Raw genomic sequence first — 19,696 nt, forward strand, 5'->3', positions numbered from 1 at the left:
ACTTATACTATAAAGAAAGTTCAAATTGATGTTTCGATAGCTCCTCATCATCTAGTGCCAAGGATAGAGTCTAGATTCTCTACAAGTAATGGTGTTGAATTTATTTTTCCATTGGACTGGATGATACAAAATAAACATATTAGAGTAGCCAAAGCAATGGAATTGAAGCAGGTTGTATGGAACAGTATGAGATGTCAAAACTTTCGTTCTTTGGAAACTTGTCTGCCTGAAAGTCACAGCCCAGTGTTTTCAATAGATGCTTTATTTCCGTATGTCAAAAGCCTGTTTTTTGGTGATATGAAGTTATTCCAAGATTCTTACGTGGATCCCTTCATTTCTAATCTAGTGGTGCCTTTTTCTCCATGGAAGTATAAAGGAAATCAGTGCATATTTCACGGATGGCAGTCTCAAATTTCTTTCCAATGGAATATTTTGGATTACATGAACGTGAAATTATGGTGTATGATTACTTTTGTGAGTCGATACAAAGCCAAAATTCGAGGACGAATTTTCTGCAACCCGGGGAGGGTGCCGTATTCGATTATGAAGAACTTTTGCGGGTTTGAATATTTTCAAGACAACAGACTCGAAGACGAGTTTCTTTCAAGCGGGGGAGTATGATGCATGAGCATGTATTAATTAATAATTAATAGTTTATATTTTATTTGGTTTTCTAATTCAATTAGGATTAGGATTTAGGATGGTTTCCTATTTGGTTTCCAATTAAGTTTAGTAGTTGTTTTCTTATATAAAGGCATCTAGGCTTTCATTGTTAGAGGGTTATTATTGATTATTAATTCTTTGTGAATTGTTCGTCATGTTTGAAGGTTTAAACCATAGATTTAGGTGTTTAATTTATTAAATCTTATTAATGTTCATCCATTGTTGAAGCTTTCGCCAACAAGATACATCACTTTAGCTTTGGAATTATGTTTCCTTTTTATTTTATTTTCTTTTAGTTTTTTTATGTTTCCAACGGCTGGCATATGATATTATACCATGAGAAAATAATTGAATTAATTGTTAGATATTCACAAATGGAAAACTATCATTCCTTACGCTTATCCACCGTTAACATGCAACTAACAGTGGAAAACCGTTAGAATGCAAAAATTGTGTGCGTTAGAAAATCACCCAAATGGTGTAATTGCCATGAATGACTTGTTGGTGTTATGATGGGTATTTCTTGAATATGGTGGGAATGACCCAAGGTATTCATTGAATGTGCCATGAATGACCTATTGGTGTTGTAATGGGTATTCCTTGAATGTGGCGGGAATGACCTAAGGTATTTATTGAATGTGCCATGAATGACCTATTAGTGTTATGATAAGTGGTATTCCCCGAATATGAGGGACAAACCATGTTTTATCAATTAGAATTCAATGTCTTAAAATAGGTGTGATTATGAATGGAAGTTTGACTAGCTGAGATAAATCCTGTTATTATGATGTATAACTCTGTTTTGCAGGAGGGTAGAATTTGTTAATCTTGTATGCAGGGGACGTACATATCCTACCCTAAAATGACGTGCTGGCTTAAAGGTAAGGTGTATCAAACTCATATTTAATTAAGTTATCATATGTGTATTTAATAAGTGGAATGTAAATGATATTTATATTATGAGTTAATTTGGAAAATGGGAATGATACGTACTATTATATGAGTTTCTTGGAAATGTATATTGGGATTGAAATCTTATTTGGGAAGAAACTACATACCATTTTGAGAAAACGGAACTAACATGTCTTCCAAGTTGAAATGATTGTAAAATTTTTATTTGTGAATGATGAGTTGTTCCTTTTGTTTTAATTTGATTTCAGTTTTTTTTACAACGTGTTTGATAACAGGGTATTAGGTTTTCATTTCATCCTGGGTTTCCAGATGATTGAATATCATTGTTTTTTTTTTTATGTCTGGAAATTTGGGGTGTGACAAATAGATACTAAAAATAAAATATGATTGGGTTTGGTGGCTACTATACTTTTATATGTTTCAAGTAGGGTTTACATGTGTGGGTTTGTTAATGGGCCAAAAATATCACTAGAGTCAATTACATTACATACAAGCCCAAAATGTGCTAAAAGAGCACGTCTTTTACTGTAACACTATTATTATCCATTTGTATTGGTCTTGGGCAAATGGGCTTCATATCACTACAATTATCTTCTCGAGCCGGTCGTTTTGATATATAATGGGCCTTAATCCGAGGTTGGAGTCAAAATTTATATCCATTTGAATTGTTGTTGACATTTAAGCATTTTTGCTATCCGGGTTGACTTTTGTTTGACTTCTTTGACTTGGGCTTTTTGAAGGTTTTTACCTCTTGAATCTTGGCTTAAGACCATGGGATTCTCCTAGCAATCAACTTAGCTCTATTTCCATGCAAATTTGACTTATTTTCACACATACTCAATTCCAAACCCTGAAACATACAAAATGGAGTAAATGGTGATTTATTCACATTATTATAATACACAATTGACCAAAATAAAATGTTCTTAAGGGGTTTAAACTACAATTTCGGGTGCTTATCAATGATGATGACGAATAAATATTATTGCGATGAAGCAAGGTCTTTGTTGAGTATAAAAACATGTTAAAGAATGCAAAATAAAAGTTCGATTGTAACTTACGTGCTACACCATTCATGTTTCGTTATGCTGAATGTTGGTGTTATTGGTATGCATGACGATTGGTGAAAAAAAATTGCTCACAATTCCTCCGTCATTAGGATACAGATTTGAAGGATTACCCCAAACAAGACCACTAATTTCATGGATTGTGGTTGATGTTAAATTGGTTATTAAGTTGCTTAATGTTCATTATATACATTTTTTGAAAAGATGAGACTTAGAATCCCTCAATTATTAAGATAAGGATCTAGACTATCTTGGACAATACTATATCCTCTTTCAAAACTTACTTATTGCCTTATTGGGCATTACCACATCTGATATACATACTAATTCCCCGTTTTATTGGGCACTTGTTTGGTAGTGATTTGGACAAATATTATAACAAAAGCAGCTCAATCATTTTCGAAGTTTTATACTTGGAACTCATCAAATTTTTATTAAGAAAAACCAAACAAAGTCAAATTTTATGTCTTGTAAACACTATATATATACCTATATTTGGAAATCATTAAATCATTTTCGAAGTTTTATACTTGGAACTCATCAAATTTTTATTAAGAAAAACCAAAGTCAAATTTTATGTCTTGTAAACACTATATATATACCTATATTTGGAAATCATTAAAGTATTAATTAGAAAAACCAAATAAATTTTATATCTAGTAAACACGAAATACAAAGAAAGATCAAGCTGTCGAGTTATATCATTAAGTTTAGGAGGTTATACGAGTCTACTCCGATACTTTTTACAAGGATAAATTGTCATAATAAGTTTCAAGTGCAACACCTCCCCAATCTCTATAATTTTGCAAATTTTTTGTCTCTAGAAAAAACAACAATACACATGAGCCTATGCGGATTTTTGACTTGACTTTACAAAAGGAGCACAAATTGTCACTTGGTTTGTGTCTATATGTACCCACCCTATTTTTGTTTCTCTGGTTCCGCTTCTCTTCATCTTACTTCCTAGTTATCATTTAATAATCAAAATATACAATATTTACACACTTGCAAAACTCGCATCGGACTTAAAAAACCATAGCCCGGCCCATTAAAGTGATTCGGGCGGATATTCCAAAGGACATAATTACCCTTTCTAACCCCGACCAACTCTTTCCCTCAAAAATACATAAAAAACAAAAAAAAAAAGGAAGATCCTCAAATTTTCTTACCAAAAACCAAACAATGTCTCCTTCAGTGGTCTCTAATGGCAACACCGTCCAACCCGGACGTAGTGCTACTGTCTACAGTGAAGTCCAAACAAGCCGTCTTACCCACTCTCTTCCTCTTCCTTCTGTCCTTAAAAAGCCGTTTAATGTTGTTAACGGGCCCAATAGCTCTGCCGCTGGAAACCCAGGTTTTTTATTCTTGATCTAAGTAATGGGCTTTTTTATTTTTCTATTTTTTAATTTTTTTTTTTTATATGTAGATGAGATAGCAAAGTTGTTTCCAAATCTGTTTGGTCAACCATCTGCTAAGTTGGTTCCGAGTGAGACAGATGGGTTGAATCAAGATCAGAAATTGAAGATTGGTGTTGTTTTGTCTGGTGGACAAGCACCTGGTGGACATAATGTTATTTCTGGCATTTTTGGTTAGTCCCTTTTTTTAATACATTTGTATTAAAATGAATATTGGGGTTGTTTCAAGATTGGATCTTTTGAGGAAACTGAAGTTGGGTTGTTTTGTTTTGTGTAGATTACTTGCAAGAGCGCGCTAAGGGAAGTACACTTTATGGATTCAAGGGTGGTCCAGCTGGGATCATGAAGGGAAAATATGTCGAGCTGACATCGGAGTTTATTTACCCGTATAGGAATCAGGTAAATTGCTTAAGATGTTTTTATTGGGTTTGTAGTGTGTTATTTGAACATTCATAGATCATAATGCAAAATGAGATTTGTAGACTTGTCATATAGAATAATGTGGTGACTGATTAGCTTAATATAGTGTTTTATGCTTCATATTTATAATGCTGTATGGAGTAATGTTTCTCGTGGTATTCTAGTTGGGTTTTGCACATCTATGGTGTCAGATGTGTATGTGTGTGTGTGATGTATTTAGTGGTCACGGTGATTGAAATCAGTGGACAATGCAGATGCAAGATGTCCATGTATACACTCTGCATTGCGTAGCCCATTATGGTTACTGTTCGTGTGTTCATTTTCTGTAAATGTATGTATGTGCCTCTGGCTATTGCAACACGGAATGGTAGTACATGTGGTAGAGTTTGTAAATTAGCAGTTACCTATTCAACTTTGTACTAGCATATTAGCATATGCATGTTTTAATTCGTGTTTTATTACAGGGTGGATTTGATATGATCTGTAGTGGACGGGACAAGATTGAAACCCCAGAACAGGTACTTTTTCAGAGATTATTCACTTTCCCACCTTTTCTTTTCTCTTTTCACCCTTCTCTAATTTCTGATTTGGTTTGCTATTGGTGGACTAACTGAATTCATACTATGTCTTTTAGTTTAAGCAAGCTGAAGACACTTCGGTGAAGCTCGATTTGGATGGGCTTGTAGTTATTGGTGGGGATGATTCAAACACAAATGCTTGCCTTCTTGCTGAAAACTTTAGGTAAATTATAAGGCTCTTTATTCCAAAATATTCTAGTGTTGCAGGCCTCTGTATGTTTGGCGAATAATAAAGTCTACTGTACCTAAGTGATTTAACAATAGAGAGCAGTGTTTGGTATAAGTTTTAATTACCACTGATGTCCTCTTGATGCATGGAAACTCAGGGGTAAAAATCTGAAAACTCGAGTAATTGGATGTCCAAAGACCATTGATGGTGATTTGAAATCCAAGGAGGTTCCCACAAGTTTTGGATTTGATACAGCATGCAAGGTGATCACTGTCATTGTTTACTTTATGTAATCATTTCTTTTTGTAACAACCATTGACATCGATAAAGTGGTTATATATTAGATAGAATCATAAGAAAAGAGTGGTAGGATGAGACATCATACGGATTAAGTACCATATCAAACAAAAACTGAAGCAAGATTGGCAGACAGCTAAAGACAAGAAACATTTACACTACAATCCTTGAAAACCATTACCTATTCCGCAGAAAGGATTTCATCAGAAAATGAATCACGTCTCTATTCCTCCTCAATCGTCAACCACAGGAAGATGAACCCTTCAATCTAGATAATTTCTTCCTCTATTGATGGCACTCTGTCACCAAAATGTCTTTGTTTAATTGCTCATATATTCGTTTTGTCTATGCTTCTACCATAGGCATGTGGAATGTCAAGTGTCAACTAAGTAATTAGTCATTTTTTTCTTAGGTTGATCTTGTAAATGTGAAAAACACTCTCAAAAGAAAGAAAGGTCTGGTGCTCTCATCAAAATATTATTCTCTTTAATTATACTCCACCTCATTCATTATCGTTGAAGTCATTTGAGCCATTAGAAGTAGTTGCAGTAGTGTTTTATTCTTAACATTCTTCAGCACTTCTATCACATTCTATCATGCACTCATGCCAAGTATGTGCGGGGAAAGGACTAACAAATTGGTTATCTGTTGATACCTCACCATTTTTTTTTGCCTAAAAATTCCAATTTGATGCTCAAAACCTGTTCATTTTGAATAAATTAGCAATTTCTTGTGTAGGATTTATGTATTTGCACAACTACTTGCAAACCAGTTCCTAATGTGCTTATACCATTTTCCCCCCCCAGATCTATGCAGAAATGATTGGAAATGTGATGATTGATGCTAGGTCAACTGGAAAATACTATCACTGTAAGTTTCTCATATAAAAGGATCTTTACGAGGGACTGGTTATCTGTCCACTCTGCAGTATTTTGACTATAAGTGCTGATAGTAGAAAACAGTAATCTCGGGATTACACAGTATTTAGATGCAGCTTCAGATTGGGAATTTTGGCTGTGTTTGGTTCACATGAATTATAGATTCTTGGAAAATGAGAACGACCAGTAACAACCTTCATTTAAAATGAGTGTTGTTTTTCTGGAATTCCATACTGTTGAAGGAATGTGGTTGTCAAATTGGGTTTGTCTTTTGCAATATACCTAATGAAATTGTTCGCAATTTACCCATAATTTCACTTGTGTGGTCTGTCATCACAAAATTACCCTTCATTTTCCAGGAATATCAAGTATTCGAATCAAACGGTCTTTCTGTGAATAATTTAATTGGGATAGCTCACGTAGTCCCTAAACCAGTCTAGTCACTTTGAAACTATATAAAGTGTTGTGTCATGAGCATCTATATACTTCCCAGTGGGGCCATATCTAGGTGCTGCTTATGTTAATTTTTATCAATAGATTTCTGATTCCTTTTTCAGTTTACCGTTTCTGTCAATGGGGTTCGTCTCTATTTTTCCTCATTATGAATTGTAGATCTTGCAATTTTTACAGTTACTGCACATCCTTTATTTGAATTACCATTAGATTGTATTCTGGCTTACACATACTATATTATTACATATGTATTTATATGCCTTTGTAACAATAATCCAATAATTATGTATTCTATGTACCTCAAATGTTTTACGTTTTAAAATTTGTAGTTGGAATTGAATCTAGGCCTTTTCGTTAAATTCATTGCAAAGCATCAAGTGGGTTTAACCTCATATCACCCAGGTCTCAAGTTTATCAGGGTGAGAAGTCACTTGGATTTGTTTTTTTAGATTGTCACCTCGCTTATAGAAAATAGGTTTCACACAACCATCTTACTTAGTATTATCAGGAAGATGCCTCCATGTAGTACGTTAGTTGGCTAAACAAACCCTTGACACCATCCTCTTCATAGTATGAAAGTTTACTCTGTCTCACTGCTACATGATTATGTTCCAGAATCTAAGTGTTATTGTACAAATTGTTGGAGATAATAAATTGCTGTTTAGGTCTACAGTTCGGTCGCCTGCACTTTAAGTTTACCAGTTATGTTTCCATATGCTCTTTGTTTGACTGTACATGTCTTGGCATTTTTGAAAATGTCCTTTTGTCTGCAGTTGTAAGGCTAATGGGTCGTGCTGCTTCTCACATCACATTGGAGTGTGCTTTGCAGACTCATCCAAATGCTACTATTATTGGAGAAGAGGTACCCTGTGACTTTTTCTGCTACGTTATGTGATGAAACATTCGCTTGTATGATCCTAAAATGGTGAAGCACATTTTCCCTTTCACCCTTGAAATGTGGATTTAAAATGTTCACACATGGTCCTATAGTTTGATTTGCTTGTTTTGGTTTCAATGGAATATTATGTGATACAAGCCATGATACGTTTCCCTTCCCTTCTCTTGGGTTGCAACTAAATGTCATTTCCATAATTTCAGAAAAGATAGCCCATCTATATCTGACATGGACAATGTAGTGGAAGTTAGTGGAATTGTTCATGGAAACCACGTAAACTGCTCAAAGCAAAGTTGTTAACGGTATTATATGACCCTTTTGTTGCTGTAGGGAGCAAAGATATCATGGTTAACTGTTATCGAGTGACCTTTGTTTCTGAATTCTGAGTGACAATTTTTTTTTATAACCCTTTAGATAGTGTCTCTCTTAGTTGCTCTTCGAGTGTATTGATCTTTAGCTTTTAAAACTCTTTACAGTTATATCTCTGAAAATCACCAAATTCATCTAGGAAAATTATGATCAATCAATCAGAATTTTCCGTAGTTCACCAAACTAAGACTTTGCATTATGATGACGACAGTAATTCTACTACTCCATATAGGATTAGTTTGCATCATCCATTATATAGTTATTAGGATTTGCATTAGCAATTCTTGAAACTTAAATTCCCTCAGTAGACCTAATCTTGGCCTTTGGTGTTATCTGCTGCATCATTAGTTAAATGCATTAGCTTGTAACTGTATGGATGACAAAGCTTGTCTCCAGATATAGAAGGGTTTTTTTTCATAAAAATTGTTTGCAAGAATATTGTAGTAACGGTAAGGCATCCAGTTAGATGCAAAGATGAGATAAGGATTGTATAGGTCGAAAAGTTTATTATTGATACTGCAATCTGCGAGTCTCAAGTGATTTGCTTAGAGTTTTGAAGAATTTTCTGATTTTGTTGTGGAAATAATCTGTGATTAGGAGATCAAATCTACGAGTGTTACTTGGATATGAAGTTTTTAATTGAGTGATTTAAGCTTTTTTAAATAAAGAAAGGTAAATATAACCATGCAGTGAGCCAAAACCCAAAGGAAAAAAAAAAGAAACCAAAGCTTCTGCTGCTTTCTTGCCAGGTTAACTGTGATTTGCTGTTATGATGAACCTTGAGAAATTTGAATAGTACAACGAGATATATTGATGGTGTGACTCTCATGAATCTTTATTTTTCTCAGGTTGCTGCGAAGAAACAGACTTTGAAAAACGTTACTGACTACATTACAGACGTGATTTGCAAGCGCGCAGATCTTGGCTATAACCACGGTGTCATACTTATACCTGAAGGCCTTATTGATTTTATTCCCGAGGTGAAAATGAGACTCATAATTGTACATTTTCAGTATTTTCGGGGAACTACTTTCTGATGTATTTCTTATATAGGCGTGCTAGGTTACCTCTGGTATCTTGAGTTGCCCTTGACGTTTGGGTTCGCTCATGTTATTGTTGCAGGTTCAACAACTTATTGCTGAGCTAAATGAGATCCTAGCTCATGAAGTTGTCGATGAAGGTGGTGTTTGGAAGCAAAAACTTCAGCCCCAATCTCAGCTTCTTTTTGATTTCTTACCTGAAGCAATTCAGGAGCAACTGATGCTTGAAAGAGATCCACATGGAAATGTTCAGGTGATTACTGCATAATGTATGCATGGTCATTTATTTTGAATATGATTATACTTGACAGTGACAGTGAGGAGATGTTCAGGTGATCATTGTATATTATATGCATGGTTCATTCTCCTTGAATCTCCAGGAGATGTTTATTAATTCATGCAATTTCTTCTTGATTTTCTTAGGTTGCCAAGATTGAGACAGAGAAAATGCTAATTCAGATGGTTGAGACCGAGTTGGAGAAAAGGAAGCAAGAGGGTAGATACGATAAGCAGTTCAAAGGGCAGTCCCACTTTTTTGGGTAACCACTGCTTCTATAATATATATATTTTCACGCTCCTTTCTTTTTTCCCAGTTTCTTTGTCCTAGTAGGCTAGTAACATGGTTAGCCTAAAACCATGAACTTGCTAGTTGATTGTCAGTACATGAGATGAATGTTACTTGGGAATGTTCATTTTATTTTTCCTGCTGGTGTTCGTGATATAATCCTTTCACATTTGTTTTTGAGTTTGGTTGACATCCCTTTAAAAGTAAGTTTCGTTATGGTAATGTATTGATATCCAGTGTGTAGCTAATTTCATTTTTGGTTTTAGGTTTTTTACATACACTTGCTTTTACTTGCAGTTATGAAGGAAGATGTGGGTTGCCAACAAATTTTGATTCTATCTACTGCTACGCATTGGGTTATGCTGCAGGAGCCCTCCTCCATTCTGGGAAAACTGGCCTTATATCCTCGGTTTGTGTTTCTTCATTTATTTATTTGTCTTTCTGATAGTTAAAAAGTAGAATCATTAATCATGTACAAAGGTTGTTTCTTAGCAAGATGTGGCCCGGCATAGTGCCGTTTGTTTGGTTGATTCGTAAATACTATATACTTCCATCCATATACAGATTATTGAAACTGGAATATTTCCAAAATTGGATTCCCCACAGCCCTAATAAAGTTTCTTCTACCTCAAAAGCAACCTGCCCTTGGTTTTCTTCTACCTCAAAAGCAACCCGCCCTTGATTTTCTTCTACAAATATATTTCGTTACAAAGATCAATTATCTATTTATCTCCCTGCTCCACTTTTGTAATATGCCTTCAACAAGTATAAAGAATCCAATTGGCTGCTGATTTAATTTTATGTGTCTGTTTCTAGGTTGGTAATTTGGGTGCTCCAGTCGAAGAGTGGACTGTTGGTGGTACTGCACTGACTTCACTTATGGACGTTGAGAGGAGACATGGTATACTTATTTTTTTAGTCATTCACATCATTCAATTCCAGGAGGGCCGATTTTCTTTGTGAACTTGATTCAGTTTGTTCTTACTAGTAATACATCTGCATTGCATGTGATTGTCAAGTTAGCATATATTTTATACATGTGAGTTTATCGATTAACATGCTGGGAATGTATGTCTTGCTGATACATAGTTGTATATATGCCGTCACCGACATGTTAATAGGTAGCTATATTATTGTTTTCTATGTAATAGAAGATTGACTATTGAAGAGCAGCATAAGGGATCTTGTTGGGAAATCTAACATATGGGGATCAAACTACGTAAACCATCTAAATGTTTTGTTTAGATTTAGAAATAGTTATATGATGTTTTCACTTTTGAAGTACGTCCAACTTGAAAATCATGTTCAAGGCACTGAACAAGAACTAGTATTTTACAAATGAAATATACTAATTTTGGTCACTGGTCGTGTGGGGTCTCTGTTATTTTTCTTTTTCCCTTTTTCTTTTTCTTCTTCTCTTTAAAAAATAGTTTATTATTGCAAAATGGATTAGCTCAAGAAAATCAGTAGTTGTGAGTGGGATTCACGTAATAGGAAGCAATAAGAAAACTTAAAATTTCAAAGAAGAGAGTCAACCAGAAAAACACATTGGCCTGCTCCTAAAACAAGTTGCATCCAATTAAATAAGCTCATCAAATTGATGGCCTTTCTTATGTGTGTTACTGGATAACTAGTACCACAATTTTGCCTTAATAGATTACACTGTCAATTCTACAGTCTCTACCTCACTTTCGAAGGTGACTCCATAGTTTTTCATACTCTTGAACATGTTGCCACTGCCACTGGTATCCAGTTCAACACCTGTGCTTCTAGCCCAGTATCCCTAAGTTTAGAGCGGTTGGGTAGGAAGATTATATCTCTAGATCTGACCCTGGATGAAAGAAGTGAGCCGATGAATAAAGAATGAGGCCCGTAGTTTCTATATTTTTCCTATATCATATATATATTCCTGTCTTTTAGAAAGAGCCGCTAAGCTCCCAACCATGGTGCACAAGTATGAGAAGAAGCGAAATCAAGGGCCATTATTAAATAACATCAGGCATATTGTTTGCCAAGAAGGCTGCATTTCACTGCCTTTAGGCTAGGTCAGTTGATCCCACACTTGTTTAGCATAGGATACTAGCCTTCAAAAGGTGATGTAAAGTCTCTGAATGTGATCCACATAAAGCACATTTTGCCGGTACCTCTATGCTGTAAACCTTAAACTGACTACGACTTTGCATTCTTCCCCAAGCCAGACAGTATAACGAATTAGTTTTAGAGGGGACCTGCGATCCTCAGAAGTCCTTAGCAGCAAAGTCACCATCTTTTGCATAGGGGTCCCAAGGAGAGAGATGAAAGATAAAGAGAGGGACTATACTCGGTTTGGGTTTGGCTGTTATCTGTAGCGAGATTATTGTGGAATGACTTCACAAAGAATTTGTTTACTTTACTTCCATAAAAGAAAGTCCTCGTCACCGGTCACTGTCTACCTTTATACTCTTCAAGACAGTGAAAATATGCACACACATCTATATGCCACTGAAGGTTCTATGAAGGTCGAAGGGCAGTATGATAATAAAGAACAACCGATTTGTCCAAGATCATCTTTCTAATCTGGTTAACAGATTCAAACATAATTAGAAGCTATCTCCAACTTTTAATGCTCAGCTCGGTTGTAATTAGGAGGCCATCACTAGATCTGTTCCAAAGACCTAGTATTGGATCCATGACTGACGACACGGTAATCTAGTCCAGGACCTGTTCTCAAGCTTATCAGGCCAATTCTAGTGCCCTTATCTATTTTCAGAACAGAGAGTAAGAGTTTTACTGTGGCTTTAGGATCCCTGGGCCATCGTATTTGAACACATGGAACTGTCCAGGGGATATGATATCGCAGGAGCTGGGGTAATACCTAGAGGAGTTGAGTTATCAGTTACGTTGAACTGCCACCGCCTATTTGGAACCAGTTGGAGTTGGGATAGGACCCACTTGGAGCTGGTTGCACCTATGTCGAGCTTACAGTAGCTGGACTAGATTACTCTAAATCTCTTTACAATAGGTCCCACGTTCTTAACTAGTATTCAGTGTGCAAGTTAGAAGTCCCTCCGATACGTCTTGAGGTGCCTGCATGACAGAATTAAGATTAATACACCTTGTCGAAAAATGCACCACAAGGTTGCAATAAACCAGTAGGACAGGTATTGCAAATCATCGACTTGGGGGGACATAACTAATGAATTTATGGTACCATCTTTCATTAGAGTTACTGTAGAAATATAAAATACACTGTTTGTACATGATAGTTTTATTTCTCTTCTTGAAGCCTAGTCCTTCTATAATTGAAAGAACATGTGCCATTAAAGTATTTTTGATCTTAAGCTTCTTATTCTTTTCAGGTAAGTTCAAGCCTGTGATCAAGAAGGCAATGGTGGAGCTCCAAGGTAAGAGCTGTTTAACATTATCAGTTATATTGACATACCCCCCCACCAGTAGTTGCAATTAGGATTACCCCCCCATAATAATTGAAATTTGGATTTCCCCCTCAACTTGACAGTCAATAGGAGTCAACCAACAGTTTTCGTCAGTTGACTGGTCAAGGATCATGAATTGTCCTAAATACCTTTTTATGTGGAAATTACGAAATTAGCCATTGACACTGTTTAAAGCCCACAACTCAAAGCCCAAAATCGATATTATACACTGTTCAAATCTGGTTTCTCTGATTAGCGCCTACACAAACCAATTACTTACGAATAGAATCACCTCGACAATCACCAATTGTCTCCCTTGCACATGCATCTCCTTCATTCAAGCAGAGGACCTTTACCTACTTGCATGTACTAACCATTATCAAGAAGAAGGACCATATCGCTATCGATAACTGAAGTTATCCCATGTGCAATTGTGATAACTGTGGAGTCCAAAAAGTGCTGCCTGAGTGTTTGCTGAATCAAGTTGTCGGTTGCAGTATCAACTGATGCAGTAGCTTCATCCAACACCAAAACTTTGCTTCTCTTTAGCAGTACTCTTCCAAGACAGACCAATTGTCTTTGACCCATACTCCAATTCTCTCCATTTTCAGTAACTGCAACATTCAAACAGCCATCATGTGGTTCACACACTGTAAATACTGGATATTATGAAGTAACTTGGTACACTAAACTGTTCCCACAGGTTTCACACAGATTTATGAATTAAAAAGATGTTAGTTGCTCGCTCAAGTGTTCACAGTAATAGAATGATTACATGAATGCATTTAAGGAGAGTAAAGAGCAAACCTGTGGAATCAAGTTTTCCTTCTTTTTTTCTTACTTCATTCCCAAGTTGGCACTTATCCAGAGCCTAAAAGATTCATACAAAAATGTATTAATTATGTCGTCATTCATGATGAGAGCAACGTCTAGAGACTTGACAGAGTGGTAAAGTACAAGAAAAATGGTTGAACAGGCCAGGCATCACCCATGACCCATGCCTTCCAGGATCTTCACCCACATAAAATACTGAAGTACCCCATGAAACTAAAGTTTGTGGAAAACCTACTCGACTATTTTTTAACATTTAGACAGGCTACCACAGAATCGTTTGGTTAACTTCATTTGGTAACTATAATCTGGTCAAGGAGACAATTAGAGAATAATACACAAAAACAGGAAAACTTCCCATCGTCTTCCCAAGAGTCATATTAAATTAAAAGAAAGGGGAAACACACCTCCCAAATTTGTTCATCTGTGTGCTCTTCAAGCGGATCAAGGTTACTACGAACAGTCCCCTCGAACATAGTTGGATCTTGAGGTATTATGCTTAATCTAGACCGCAAATCATGCAGTCCAATTGTGGAGATATTAAGACCATCTATCAGTATCTGTCCGGTAGCCACAGGTTCAACTATGCGGAATAGTGTCTGAATCAGAGTTGATTTACCACTACCTGTTCTCCCAACAACACCCGTCTTCATTCCTCCAGGAATAGTGCATGTAAGACCTCGCTATTGTGATGTGGTTTTGATCAAAGTTCATCTAGGTGATTCTATTCGTAAGTAATTGGTTTGTTTAGGTGCTAATCAGATAAACCAGATTTGAACAGTGTCTAATATCGATTTTGGGCTTTGAGTTGTGGGCTTTGAACAGTGCCAATGGCTAATTTCGTAATTTCCACAGAAAAGGGTATTTAGGACAATTCATGATCTTTGACCAGTCAACTGACGGAAACTGTTGGTTGACTCCTATTGACTGTCAAGTTGGGGGGGAAATCCTAATTTCAATTATTATGGGGGGGTAATCCTAATTGCAACTACTGGTGGGGGGGTATATCAATATAACCCTTCCTTTTTTGTGTTTCAAAAGACAGGAATTTGACATAAGTGACTCAGTACTGAATGTTAGATGCTTCTATGCTGTTTTCTCTTCCATACCAGAAAATTAACCAAATTTATGTATATTAATACAATTCCAGGTGCTCCATTTAAAAAATTTGCATCCATGCGGGGAGAGTGGGCCATCAAGAACCGATATATCTGCCCAGGTTAGTGTGCATGTGCATGTTTCCGTAGAATAATCTTATTGCATCTTCACCAGTATTCAAGTACTTGCTGCTGAAGTTGCCTGTTGCTAAAATTTAATTGGTTCACAATCAAAATTTTCATATTGTCAACACAGCCGGTTATAAGATGTAGTTATTTTTATACACAATTTGTACAACACGACTCACCTAGAAGATGAATTAAAACCTACGTTTTGTTGATAGGATCTTTCAACGATGGAGATCATCCCCACAGCCTCATGTATATATTTAACGTTTCCAGAAGATGGTTGCAAACAAACTTCTGGACTGTTTAGAAAATTTCAAAATTCCGGTCAAGTTTTGACAAATGACAAGGTTAGGAGTTTTCAAATGAGCTGAATGTTTGTGGAGATGGTCTTTAAGTGTAGTAGATCACATCCACAAAACATCAGCCCTTGGGGGGTGTTGTATAAAGTGTGTGGTATATTGACCCTAATATTCCTTTAATTTAATTGACCTAACACGGAGTCTTAAAATTTAATGTTTTTTAATTTGTTTTGGAGTTTCGCATTGAGATTGCTGAACAGATGGTTGTTCCTGTAACAGGTCCCATTCAGTTTAATGGACCAGCATCCAATGACATCAACCACACTCTTTTGCTGGAGCTTGGAGTAGAAGCTTAAAACCATGTAGCAGAAACAAATTTGCTGAAGAAAATTGTGCAGAGAAATTTTGAATAATTCTGAGCTTATTGATTGTCTGCAAATTGACCAAGGATGAATGGGTCAGGAAGTCTTTTTAGTATTATAAGAACAAAAAGAAAGTGCTTGAGCATAGACGACTCATTGTTCAGTGTTGTTGCCCATTAAGAATGATCTGTGAAGTAGGTACTTGGTAGGTTCATTTGTGATCTGAGCTAAGAGGTGATAATTATGTTTTTTTTTGCATTTTCCAGTGAATGAGTTGGGTTTTCCCTTTGTTTTTGTTATATTTTTTTTGTTTTGTTTTGTTTTTACCTAATTATTTTGTCAAAGATATTCATAGTTGCATGCAGTGGTCCATTCTGATTGTCTGGTGTAACTTCCCGGTTTATTATAGAAGATACAATTGAAAGGTACTTGTGGAAAGATGGAGCAGTACATGTTTTCCTACAAATCGTGAGTGCGTGGTCCGTTTTTTTGAGGTTGCTCTTAATGACACACTGATGATATTTGGATTTTGAATTCAGCACTTGTAAATTTAGTAAAATCATTAAGGATTCTGAATCTGAGTTTAGTCGTTATATCTGAGTTCAGACTGAAACGAAGCGTCACTATGCTTTGTCTATCTCCTGAGAATTTGGTGCCGCAACTAAATCAAAGATTCTAGCACAACCACGTCACTTAGAATGCACTATAGGCGTGTCACTGATTTTTCGTAACACAAAGATTCACGATGGCATTGCATCCAATATCCGAAGCCTTAGGGAGCAGATAACATGGCCAAGCGGAAATATATATATATACTAGCTTATAAGTCCGTGCATACGCACTGGCTCTTTTGAAAACATGTATATTTTTTTTAGAAAATTGGGACTACCGTTTTAGTCGTTAACCTGTTTTAATTTTCTAACAAATTATTTTTAATGAAGTTTTAATTAAGTTTTAATTGGAAGAGACATTCTGTTTTAATAGGAGAAAAATTCTCACTTTAATTAAAAGTGCTAGAATTTGTTTTAATAGGAGAATAATTTTCGTTTTCAAATAGGAGATAAATTTATGTTTTAATAGGAGATGATCTTGAATTTTAATAGAGCTTGAAAAATACTTTTTATAGAAATTTTAATATTAAAATATAGATTAGGTAGGCCGGGTGGGATTTAAAAGAAGAAAAGCCCATTAAACAAAACCGTGTAATTGAAATCCTAGGATCCAAGGGGCTCTCGGTCCATAATTCATAATTTATAACGTTGCCAAACTAGCCAACTACCTTCTCACTGTTTTTCTGAGTTGTCTTAAATGACCACAAGTTTTCTTAAAGGCTTCATATAACACTTATATTTTGATAAAAAATATGTTGTTGAGTTACATCATTTTCTTATTTCATTACAGCTTATGATTGGAACTTTTATCAATCTAACATAAAAGTAGGACAAGTTGCATTTTCACAAAAAACACATTAGTCATTGGAGGCAAAATACCCTATCATAATTTTTGTTTGGTTTCAACCACAATACAAAATTTTGGTTATTGTTACTCACTTCCTCGCCCTCCTTCCTCGAACCAAATCACCCATCAGATCAGTATTACATATTCAATTTCCTCTAATATCTCATTCTGTAAAAATTATCAAACCCATTGAGTCTGAAATAGGGTATGTATGATTGTATGATACTTATTAATTGAGCGGAACGAACGTTTTTGGGAAGGGTGGGGGTACGTGGCCCAAAATGTAGTTTGGTAGGTTTCTGTCTGTCTGTCCTGAATCTTTCGCCTTCCCTCTCTCTCTCCCTCTCCCTTCTTCACTCTCCGCCACTCTCCCTCTCCGCTCTCCCTCTCCCTCCTTCACTTCCCAACTCTCTATCTCTCCCCACCCACAAACCCATCTCTCCCTCTCTCTTCTCCACCCTCCGCTCACGCCCCCACTGCTTGCAATTATCTAGTTTTATATACTCTCCTACATTGAACTTGCATGATAAAGAAAGAAAATGATGATAATATCTGGTGTGAAATTGCACTCTTGGATTTTAACCCTTGGACATTTCAATGAACTCGAGATTTTGAACCATGTGTGGGACCAAGTCATGAGATTGGAACGTTGGTAGTTATAAACACTTCAAAAACTCTCGTTTACAAGCTCCTGAAAACACAAAACACAACTAGTCGTTACTCTCTCTCCCACTCTCTAATGGCAACAGTTTCATCACCATCTTCACTTACAAAGGTACTACTGCACTTCTCAAACTACTTTAACTACTAGCTTTAGTAGTACCTGTTGGAGCTCTAAAGGCACACTCATTATCTCTCCTTCTTTCCTAGGTCTAGCCTCTCTAGTTTTGCCCAAAGTCCCCTTTCTCTCTCTCCCACTGTTCTTTTTACACACACTAGTCTCCTATCGCAGTCGTACACCTGTCCTCTCATCCCTCGCTTCCCTTTCCTCCACGTGTAGGGTTACTACCGTGTACATGCGTGACCGCGGACTGATATTGTGCACCTAAGTTCTCCGCATATCTTACCTCGGCCCATCCCAATGTCGATCCCCTACTCCTCAGCTTGCACTATCATAGCTTGCATCAGGTCGCATCACCCTTCATCCTCTATGCCATAAATCCTACCACCATAGAAGCCCTTTCTCAATTCTATGGACCTATATGGGCCCGGGGTCGAGAATAGCAGTTCCTTCCTTGCCGTGGCACCCAGCCGCCCTTTTTCTGATCCTTCATCGATACGCGTGCGTTACAATGAGTAATCATCACGCGCGTCTTTTCACTGACCCTTCGTACTCTGCGCCTCCACGTGCCACCCATCCGCTGGATCGTCTGCCGACTCTTCAGTTTCCTCACCCCAAAGATTTTACCTTCCTATCCTTCCCCCTTTTAAAATCCCGCTCGTTCCTTTTCCTTCCCTCACTTCACTTCGTTTTTCTTCAAACACCCACACCTCTCTCTCCAACAACTCCTCCACTTCCCACTCACTCCGAATTACTTGTTCCGTCGGTATTTGCTACGATCCAGATTTTATACACTGGGATTCCGATTCAGGTGTGTTTTCTTGGTCTTTCTTCCCTTTGTCTTAGTGATTTTCTTTGCCTCTTTCTTTTTCTTTGCATAATAACTGCTGGTGTCTTCTTCTTTCTTCAAATATATGTTCATCTTCCCCTTTCGATGTCGACAACGGCTTCCGAGAACTCCTCCTCTTCCCAATCTACTGAGGTGGCCTCTCCACCTCCTGTGGCTACTGTTGTGGCCCCGTCCATATCTAGACGATTCATTCCTCCCTTGCCGCCCCTATCCCACTATCGTAGACCTGATTTGGATGCGATTAGGGCTGCATATGGTATCCCCTCTAATATTATTATAGAGCACGTGCCATCTGTCACCCACTACCCGCATTTAGTTCCCCTGCGCCCGGGGTATCTGGTAGTTTTTGTAGGTCAGATTGTTGCCGGACTGCGGCTTCCACTCACCGTCTTAGACGTTGAAGTGTGTAACCACTTCAATATCCCTCCATGCCAACGTATTGGAAATTTCTGGAGACTGATGTATGCTGCGAACTACTATAATAAATCCAGTAGTCCCAAATTGACATACCGCGATATTGTCTTCCACTACTTCATAAAGACGAGCACCAAGGACGTCAGTGTGGGGTATCAATCCTTTTGTGTCCGCCCGAAAAATAAATCCTTTGTACTCTGCATCACCACCTCCGATAAACAATGGCATCACTACCCGTTATATGTATCTGGGAATTTCTTGCCCATGGACCTCCCATCCGGGTTGACACTTAACCATCTTGCCTTTCAATCCAGTGGTGAGTCTCACTACAACCTCTTTTC

At 36.9% G+C, this 19,696-nt stretch overlaps 2 protein-coding genes across 2 annotated transcripts; one reads left to right on the forward strand and one right to left on the reverse strand.

The window, feature by feature from the left end:
- The first annotated feature begins 3,595 nt into the window (after positions 1 to 3,595).
- LOC147503371 (pyrophosphate--fructose 6-phosphate 1-phosphotransferase subunit beta) lies at positions 3,596 to 16,151 on the forward strand. Its single transcript, XM_086608056.1, has 16 exons — positions 3,596 to 3,996; positions 4,069 to 4,230; positions 4,335 to 4,456; positions 4,942 to 4,995; positions 5,112 to 5,218; positions 5,382 to 5,487; positions 6,328 to 6,391; positions 7,626 to 7,714; positions 8,965 to 9,096; positions 9,239 to 9,409; positions 9,580 to 9,695; positions 10,019 to 10,130; positions 10,538 to 10,622; positions 13,060 to 13,104; positions 15,116 to 15,184; positions 15,770 to 16,151. The coding sequence occupies exons 1-16, from the start codon at positions 3,825 to 3,827 to the stop codon at positions 15,844 to 15,846; spliced, it is 1,683 nt and encodes a 560-aa protein (XP_086464182.1). The 5' UTR covers positions 3,596 to 3,824; the 3' UTR covers positions 15,847 to 16,151.
- Positions 13,418 to 15,021, reverse strand: LOC147503372 (ABC transporter C family member 3-like). Its single transcript, XM_086603692.1, has 4 exons — positions 14,983 to 15,021; positions 14,373 to 14,648; positions 13,942 to 14,005; positions 13,418 to 13,748 (listed from the first exon to the last, which is right to left on the reverse strand). Exons 1-4 carry the CDS (start codon positions 15,019 to 15,021, stop codon positions 13,504 to 13,506), a joined length of 624 nt encoding a protein of 207 aa, XP_086459818.1. The 3' UTR covers positions 13,418 to 13,503.
- Positions 16,152 to 19,696: the final 3,545 nt, after the last annotated feature.

Source organism: Coptis chinensis, chromosome 4 (genome assembly GCF_015680905.1).
Source record: "Coptis chinensis isolate HL-2020 chromosome 4, ASM1568090v1, whole genome shotgun sequence".
In the NCBI taxonomy this organism is placed as follows: domain Eukaryota; kingdom Viridiplantae; phylum Streptophyta; class Magnoliopsida; order Ranunculales; family Ranunculaceae; genus Coptis; species Coptis chinensis.